General features: G+C 32.6%; 1 protein-coding gene across 1 annotated transcript; it reads right to left on the reverse strand.

Annotated features, from left to right (window-relative positions):
- Nucleotides 1–1,232: 1,232 nt before the first annotated feature.
- Nucleotides 1,233–6,309, reverse strand: LOC145271399 (ras-like protein family member 10B). The gene has a single exon (XM_080126933.1). The coding sequence runs from the start codon at nt 5,345–5,347 to the stop codon at nt 4,712–4,714; it is 636 nt and encodes a 211-aa protein (XP_079983059.1). The 5' UTR covers nt 5,348–6,309; the 3' UTR covers nt 1,233–4,711.
- Nucleotides 6,310–10,100: the final 3,791 nt, after the last annotated feature.

The following is a 10,100-nucleotide window of genomic DNA, read 5'->3' on the forward strand; positions in this document are numbered from 1 at the left end:
GAATGGAATGATGTAAAAATATTTTATTTTATCAGAAATTCATTATCATTGTGAAATGTCTTTTTCTTCTTTTTTCGCTTAATTTTTTTCATCTAAAACATATTTTTATTCAAAAGCTGAAACGAATTTGTTTGAATGTAAATAATTTTTAAATTAACTTTTAAAAAATAAAATATAAAATAAAATATATTTCTTTATAGTTATGTTTATCTGACGAATTTTTAAAATACGTCGGAGTAAATAGGAAAAAATAATTAAAAAAAAAAAACGAAAATTAAAATTAACGATTTTTGTTTCTTTTTTGAAAAATACAGCAAAATATTTAAAAGAAAATAAAAATAAGGAAAATTAAAAAAAATCAAATTAAACAAATCTGAAGAAAGAAAATAAAAATAATTAAAACATTCTTTTGAAAAACAAAAAACTGAAAAAAAAAAACGTAAAAAAATTGTGGAAAAAATTGAAAACAAAATAAAAAATAAAAACGAATTAAAAAAATACTGAAAATTTATGTCAGAGAAAATTATAAAAAAAACAAATTAAGAAAATTAAGAAAATAAAAATAATTAAAACATTTGTTGAAAAACAAAAAGCAACAACAAAAAAAAAAAACGTAAAAAAATTGTGGAAAAAATTGAAAACAAAATAAAAAATAAAACCGAATTTAAAAATTCTGAAAATGTAAAAATCAAATCAACGAAAAAAAAAACAAGCTAAAAAAAGATACAAAATAAAAATAAAAAATGAAATAAAACAGATTTAAATAAATTTAAAATCAAGAAAATTGAAAGAAAACTATTTGTGGAAAAATGACAAATAAATAAATAAAAACTAAATATTGAGAAATCAAAAAATATTTTTAAAAATTGAAAAAAAAAAACATTTTAAAAAGAAGAAAAAAAATTCAAGCGAATGAAAAAAAAAATGGAAATGTTCAATTGGCGTTGAAGAGTTCCACCCGATACAAACCCAGCACTTGCGTTGAATAGCTTATGCTTGAACAATTTTTTTTTTTTACTCAAGATTGGCTTAATAGCTTCCAAAGCATCGAGGTGACGATATCGGGCGTTCTTAATAATCAATAATTTAAAAACAATCCTTGCTGCTTAGCATGTACCAGCTTATATTTATATTATTGTTCTGTTTCGAATTCAGTAATTCGAGGCGGTTCTTTTTTCATGGCAAATGCTAAAAAGATAACCAACTAAGAAAAAACGAAACCAACAACAAAAAACAACAAAAAACAATCTTTATATCATATTCTGGAATCTACGCATATTGTTCTCGTTCCGTCAGCCATAACCGGATAAAAGTCTTAAATTACTAAGTTTCATTTTTCTTCTTTGAATAGTTAGGCAGATGGTGTAACACAATAAGCCTTATCCCCGAGTGGCTATTGGGCCTTGATAAGTGGTGAAACTTGATTGTACTTCCTGGTAATTCCTGATGAACCGCCCCCTAAGTAATGACACCTTATCAATTCTCAAATACTATTGTTACACTATCCCATTGAGTACTGTAACACAATAAGCCTTATCCCCGAGTGGCTATTGGGCCTTGATAAGTGGTGAACTCCATGTAAAAAAAAAAACTTAGTTCGATTCTGGGCTTCGGATAGGTGCTAGTCTAGCTACACGAAAGAGCTGTGATACAGCGAAACAGTCTGCATATGAATGACAATATGAGATAAAGATGTTTTCCCTCATCTTGACTATATAGTATTTATAAAACAATGATACATAATTAAAAGTTGTTTATCTTGATAATTTACCGCAGTTTCACGGTAGATTCGATCGTCAGACATGTATACTGTACCATGACGTGATGTAACGGATATAATTTCGTTGATAAAACTTGATGGTCGTTAGTTCGATTTTGGACTTGGGACAAGTGTTGGTCTAGTTACCCTGAAGAGCTGTGAAACAGCGAAATATGTTGATGATAATATGAGAGAAATCATTATTGGGTGTTGTATTGGTGTGACATATTAACAAAAATGGACAAACGTTTGTCCATTTTTGTTCATTCTTGTTAAAACGTCACAAATTCAAACCGACATGGAAGCCGAATTCGAAAAAATTTAAATGACAGTATTCTGGTACTTTTACAAGAAAGGTTCCCTTTTTCTTGTAAGCAAGAAAAAACATTAGAAAAGTGAAAATTAGATTAGGATAGACCGAGATTCGAACTTAGTAAGCAAGATTCAGAAATGGAATTTAGCATTGTTCTGTTTCACATAAAATAGTTTAGATATGTTTGTTTGAAAAAGGAATTTTAATTGTTCAATTCTTTTTATGAAAACTTGATTAAAATAAGGTCAGCTAGTGAAGAACGAACAATAGTAATTTAAAAACATATTGAAAATAAGTTAGGTCGAAAAATACGTTAGTGAGAATTCTTTGTCTGCAGAAATGGTTTGGAAACATGTGCGAACCCGCATGTTTAGGCCACGTAGGTCGATCACGTTGACAGGCACACGTATGACGTCATGACAGAAAGTGTTCGACTGAGCTTCAATCTATGGTCCCCCCTCGCCAAACGTTCACAAGAAACACTCGTCTAGCTGTAAACACTATCAATAATTCCCCCCCACTCTTTATCTGTGCCTAAACCTAAACGTAGATTCCATGAACAAAGCTTCTTTCTTAGAACTGCACGCCTGTGGAATTGTCTTCCATTTTCCTGCTTTCCGGCTGACTACAATATGGTTGTGTTCAAGTCTAACGTAAATAAGTTCTTGATGAGCCGTTCCATATAAGTTATCAAATTTACCAAAATTTCATTACTAATGATTACTATATTGTTCAATTTCTAATGTACAATCTTTAACCCTTATCCTTTTTTTTTACACAGTGATCACCACTTATCAAGGCCCGGAAGCCACTCAGGGATAAGGGTTATTGCAAGTACATTAATTTAGTGAGGAGATTTGCTGAATTGTTTACTTAAGGGGGCGGTTCATTAGGAATTTGTTAACATTGGACTTGAAGACATCCAAGTTGTAGTCCGGAGGGAAGCAGGCAGACGGAACAGAGTTCCACAGACGTGCAGTTCTAGGAAAGAAGCTTTGTTCATGGAATCCGCGTTTTGATTTAGGCACAGATAAAGAGTGGGGGAAATTTTTCACAGTGGATTCAGCTAGACGGGTGTTTTTTATGAAAGATTGGCGAGGGGTACCAGAGATTGGAGTTCAGACGAGCATCTGCCATGGAAATAACGATAAAACAAGGACAGGCTCGCAACGTCTCTTCTGTGGGAGAGAGGTTGCAGGGTAGAGAAAAGGGCATTCCCCACTAAGCCACGAAGTCTATTTTGTACTCTGTCAAGGCAGGATAGGCTGTTTTTAGCCTTGGCCTTTATAATGTGGTGATGCCTATGTAAAAAGAAAAAATGAATTCTCAATATAGGAGCTAGTTAAGTCGAAGAAGAAGGCAGTCGGGCAGAGAGAGTAGTCAGCAAAGGCAGTCAGAGGAGGGTCCCTTTGGAAGCGAAGAGTTAGAACATTAAACATGTAGAAACAACCTTGTAATTCCTGGATGTCATCATCATTTCGACCGGTCAAATGGAATAAAAGAACATTTCATATTTTTGTAACTGCCGTCTTCGTGTCGCCTTTCTTCAACAAAGGTAATGTGTAATCATTAGTAATGATTATCTCTTCTGTGTTGTAAGAACTGATCTCCATACTAATATATGTAATAAGAAACCACATAACGGTATAAATGTCTGTTCTCTCCCCCCCCATAAATATGAATGTCCTCATCCTATCTCTTAAAAAGACCCCACCTATTCAACAGTACTTAAAGTTTCGATTCTCACTGTGGACGATATTAAGAATAAAAATTACTTATACCCGGTCATGACGGATGGAACGAGACAAAAGCTATCTTCCCTGAATTAAATAAAGTGTCCAGTTGGAAATTCCGTCCAGATTTCAGAGTACGACATTAAAATTCTCGAGTTTGACAAGATGCATCTGGAGAAGGTCGGAGGTTACATCGACCAGAACGTTGTGGGGACAATAACATTCAAAATGAATAGTTTACATATCGTGCAAATCAGCAATCGTTAATCTAAGCAAAAAAAATCCGAAATACGAACAAAAAAAAAACAAAGAAAGAAAAAAGAAAAGAAAAAGAAAGAAAAAAGAAAGAAAAAAGAAAGAAAAAACAGAAAAAGGAAGAAAAAAGAAAGAAAAAGAACAAAGCAAAAACAAACGAAGAAAAAAAAAGAAATAAAAAGAAATAAAAAGAAAACAAAAGAAAGAAAAAAGGAAAAAAGAAGAAATAAAGAAAAAAGAAAAAAAATGAATTGAAAAGAAGGAAAAAGAAAAAAAAGAACTAAAAAAGAAATGAAACGAAATAAAAAAGGAAAAAAAAGGATGAAAGAAAGAAAAAGAAAGGAAAAAGAAAGAAAAAAGAAAGAAAAAAGAAAGAAAAAGAAAGAAAAAACAGAAAGAAAAAGGAAAGAGGAGAAAAGAAAGAAAAAAGAAAGAAAAAGATGAAAGAAAGAAAAAAGAAAGAAAAAGAAAAGAGGAGAAAAGAAAGAAAAGAGGAGAAAAGAAAGAAAAAAAGAAAGAAAAAGAAAGATGAAGAAACAAGAAAAGAAAAAAAAAGAACTTTTTTTTTCCAGTCAGAAAATATTTTGCCGCCTTTAAATTAAGAACCGCCGCCATTTTGAATTTTTAAAAAAACCTTTTGACCTCGTTCGGTCATAATATTACACATCTGTTTCGTCTCAGAGCGTCTTGCATTCGCACTGCCGTCGTTTTGTGCCCGTAATCGATATAGTCAATCATCTTCATAAGTTCCTTAAATAGCAACACGATGTGCCAATTATATTTCGCCGAGCATTCAATATAGCCGCACTTCCATTGTTTTTTGACCGTGCTCGCCACCTCCCTGCGCGGCATGCCCCGCTCTTCGGCCTGGTCATGCTTATTACCGACCACAAACATCGGCACGTCGTGCATGTCCCGGCTCTCCATGATCTGTTCGCGTAGCGACTTGATATACTGGAAGCTCTCCTCCGACGTGATGTCGTAGACGAGGACGTAGGCCGTGGCGCTTCGCAGCTCGTAGCCGCGAAAGTCCGTCCATTCGTAGAGCGAGTTTACCGGGAAGTAAGGAATGTAGGGCGAGTCGATGATTTTCAGTTCATACAAGTGATCGTTAATGATTACGGACGGAATGTAGACTTGCTTGTTCTCGGTCGGTTCGTAGTCCTCCGTGAAGTGGCTACTGACAAACTGATTTATAATTGACGTCTTCCCGACCCCAGGGGCCCCGAGGACCGCAAGCTTAACTTTCTGCACCTCAGAATCAACACTAAAGTGACTGCAAGCCATCCTGTCGAGGGTATATCATATATTTTTATGCTTAAAAATTATTTGGTAGTATATACCTAAATAGTACACACACTATATATCTGCTCTGTGAGATCGCCGGAGGTCATTTATAAAAGAATGAAGCATTCTCGGTTGCTGAAAATGTTTAAATTACGATGACTTTTAAACTTATAAAATGTATTCCCTTTCTTTTAATTTTAATATTAAAATACTTACATCATTAAAATATTTAAATTTCACATTGTGTTGATAGCGTAATAGGTAAAAACGTTTTTTCTTTGTCAGAACAGTCGGGTTTCGAGTTCAGCTTAAGGTAGTATCTATTATAATCACATTGAAAAGCTTTGAGCAACGAAATAATGCCTGCGAATGACTACATGTATAACAATAATAAATAATTAAAAGTTTCACGGTAGATCCGATCGTCAGGCTCGTGTTACTGTACCATAAATGATCATATATTTGAATGCAAATTCAAACAAACATGGAAAGTGAATTCTAACGATATTCACCATCTTTATTTTGACAAATATATGACGCAATCGTGTGGCATATTTCGCTTTGTTTTTATTCCTATATTTTTTTCATGTTATAAATAAATATAGATGCATACTAGTTGACCTAATCATTCAAAGGCAGGCTTATCATAATGAAATATAGTTACAAGTTCAAGAACCCGCCAAAAATACGTGAATTCATTCAAAAATATACTGCTCATTGCAAATGAGAAATAGAACTTAGAATCAGGAGCTTTTTAACTTTAATTTTGTGGCTTTTAAAATGAAAAACAAAAAAAAAAATCAGAGATTCGGGACTTTATTTAATTTTCTATGACGTAACTATGGGTCAATATGAACCTTTATTAGGTTGTCTTGGCTCGGAAGAAGATCATTCGTAAAAAAATTTCATGTTCCTAGGTCTAACCGTTTTTTTTTATATAGTGAGTAGAATATTGTCGAAATAATCTATATTTTTTTTAGTATGTCTGTTTGTCTTCTGACTGAATTCTTTTATGGGCCTTTTTTATAATAAGGTGCAACAAAGTAAGTATTATGGTATCCGTTCGATGCGCAATTAGGGCCTAATAAGGATGTAAAAAAAATGAGCATACATTTAATCATATTTAATCATCAATTTGGCATAAAGAATTCATTCTAAGTCAATGGGCTAGAAAGTCTATTTTATAGTATTGAAGCGAAAGTCTTATTTGATTAATGCTTTCTAAGTCAGAGTGACCCATACAGTTCTTTCACGTTAATGACGCAGTTTAATATCATTCTTGATTTATAATTTTACTGTGCATAAAACTGACGTTAAAAACTTACCATTAACCAAGTTAAGGCTTAGGCTGCTGTTTTGTCATCGGTCAGTTAACTAATGGTAAATATATGTATTTTAATATCAAACCTTACCGGTGGTTTCATTTATCCACTCAGCATGTTTGTTTAGTGCACTTTAGTGTCGATTTTAGAAGTACCCGATATAAATTACCTCACACGTCAAAGGATTTAAGCAAATACGTCAGTATAAATACGTTTTTAAATATCAAATACGTCATTTAATTTTCAGGTCGGCGTCATTAATTTTCGACTGTTTTTATTTTCCCCGTTTAAAAAATATAACAAGAGGATTATGAAAGGACTATTTGGACGTTCGTGTGTTTAAAACACGTTCTCAAGATCATATCTAGTCTGTACCGATTAAAATAAAAGTTGCCACAAGCATTAGGGTCTTAGAATTCATAAAATATATTATAGATTTTATTATATACGTATATATAAGTACATATATATTTACGAAAAAAACAAAAAACAAAAAAAAAAAAACGTTTCTTTTATGATGCAAAGAAATAGGTATTTTGATTATGAGACAATGAAAAAAATTGTTCCCTATGAGCTGTTTTTATTACGGATATTGGTTTGCACATAATATTTCATTAAAAGGGCGTCTGGTGCCACAAACTAATTTTTAATGCTCTGGTATTTAAAAAGATATGATACAATAAAAAAAAATAAACATATTCGTGATGCCATGAACATTGTTATTTTATTTATGATGCTATTAAATTAATGATGACTTTTAAATTTATGATACCATGATATGAATTCCTTTTCGTTTAATTATGATATTATTAAAATACTTATACCATTAAAATATTTATGACACCGTAAAATCTTTATTTATTTAAAGTACCATTAAAATAAGTATGATACCATTAAAGCTGTATTTGTTATTAAGATTATTATTATGATACCATTAAAATACGTATTATACCATTAAGGTTTTATTCATTTATGATATAATTAAAGCTTTATTTATTTATGATACCGTTAAAATACGTATTATACCATTAAACCTTTATTTATTTATGATACCATTAAAATACGTATTATACCATTAAAGTTTTATTTATTTATGATACCATTAAAATACGTATTATACCATTAAAGCTTTATTTATTTATGATACCATTAAAATACGTATGATACCATTAAAGCTTTATTTATTTATGATACCATTAAAATACGTATGATACCATTAAAGCGTTATTTATTTATGATACCATTAAAAATTTATTTACTTATGATCCCATTAAAATTATTTACATAAAATGAACATGATTTTTTTTTAATTTATAGTATTAAAAATATTGACTGATGATACAACTAAGTTTTTTTAATTGATTTATAATACAATTAAATTTTTTTTTAATTGATTTATAATACAATTAAAACTTGCTTATGATATTATTGGTATATTTTGAGATACAATGAATATTTTCTTTTCTTTATGAACATAAAACAATGGAGGGTTTTAGGCATGAATTTCGGTTACAAATCAGGTTAAAAATCCTATATAAATGTAAAAATCTCTGATTGTCTGTCTGTCAAGTAAACTGTTTAAAGTGATAGTATTTTTAGTTCGTATATTAGCAGAATAAATCCCTGGGCGATTGTTATACGAGGGGAGGGAGATGGATTTTTGAATTAACACACAGCGTCGACGGTACATACGCACTCACACATACACACACTTACACACATATGTACACATATACATACATTTACATAAATGCATATGTATGTTGATATGTGTATTGCTTTATGTGATTTGTTTGTTGTTTTTTTAAATTTTTTATATCTGATCCTTAATAAATTTTCCTTCTACGCGTGGATCCGAACGGTGCGTGATCCGTAATATGTCGTTTCCTTAAGTCGAATATATTTCCGGGCTTGGATATTTCCATTATTCCTTTAGGTTTCGTCTTTTATTCGTTGGATCCCCGTGTAATATTCCGATTCATCTCTGGTAATGTTTCACAGTTCTGTAAAAAGAAAAAGAAAATTTAAAAAAAATTAAATTAAGTTTTTATGACGAAACAACAAACAATCTTAATCCAATTCTTAATTTTTGAGATGAGATATGAATGTTTGTATTATTCATCTTTTTAAAAATTTTTTTTTTAATTACATTTTCACCCCAAACAAGGCAAATTGCCACTTTGGTGTAGGGGGCTACTATCAGGGGCAACAACTACTGGGGTACTATGTAGGGATTTGGGCAGCAAGGTGTCGGTTCACGTTACACTTGAACTTCTGCACGTCCGTACTGTTGGGGAAGCAGGGACCTGGAATGGAATTCCAGAGTCTTGCGGTTCTGGGGAAGAAACTATTGGAGTAAAAAGATCTTTTACATCTAGGGACCTCTACAGTGTGGGGGTGGGATCTAGTAGCCTGTCGGGTTTGTCGAGGGTGCTCGCGTCGTGGGGGCACAAGTGATTGCAGTTCGTCAGAGCATTCACCACTAAAATACTTGTAGAAAAGGCAGAGGGATGCAACATTTCGTCGATGGGACAGAGGCTGAAGCTTAGATGCCAGTTCAGGGCCTATCAGGTTTGCGACTCTCTTTTGAACCTTGTCAAGGAGCGAGAGACTAGTAGCAGATGCACCAGCCCAGATGTGGCAGCAATACTCCATACATGGGCGAATGGTGGCCTTATAGAGGTACAGGATACTTTCGGGTGTTAGTAGTTTTCTAGCACGGTAGAGAGAGCCTACCTTTCTTGCAGCGGCCCTGGCAATGCCTTCAATGTAATTGTTCCAACTCATGTTTCCTGTGAACGTTGGGCCAAGGAGTTTGAAAGATGGACTCTCAGATAAAGAGTCGTTGGCCATTGCTATGGGTGGTAGAGAGGGTTTCTTGTAATTATTGAATGAAACTAGTTTAGTCTTGGCAGCATTGAATGCGACCAACCACTTTTGTCCCCATTCCACTACAGATTGGAGGTCTTCCTCTAGTGTTTCTGCCATTTCTTTAGAAATGTGTTCATTCGTCTTCCTGTCGTGTCTGCCATAGAGTGTAGTGTCATCAGCATATATACCCATCTCAGAGGCAATGTTGTCGGGGAGGTCATTTATGAATATCAGGAACAATAGAGGTCCAAGGATAGAACCCTGGGGCACTCCCGCATTTATATCATATTGTTTAGATGTGCGACCGTCGAGGACTACCTGGATTTTTCTCTTATCTAAGAAGGATTTAATTATGTTAAGTATTCTACCAGTGATATCTCTGGTAATGTTTCACAGTTCTGTAAAATACATAAATAAATAAATACATACATAAATAAATAAATAAAATTTTTAATGATAAAACAACAAATAATCTTAATCCAATTCTGAAGTTTTGAGATGAGATATGAATGTTTGTATTATTCATCTCTGGTAATGTTTCACAGTTCTGTAAAATAAAT

This window comes from Euprymna scolopes, chromosome 46 (genome assembly GCF_053919585.1).
Source record: "Euprymna scolopes isolate OS-2025 chromosome 46, ASM5391958v1, whole genome shotgun sequence".
Lineage (NCBI taxonomy): Eukaryota > Metazoa > Mollusca > Cephalopoda > Sepiida > Sepiolidae > Euprymna > Euprymna scolopes.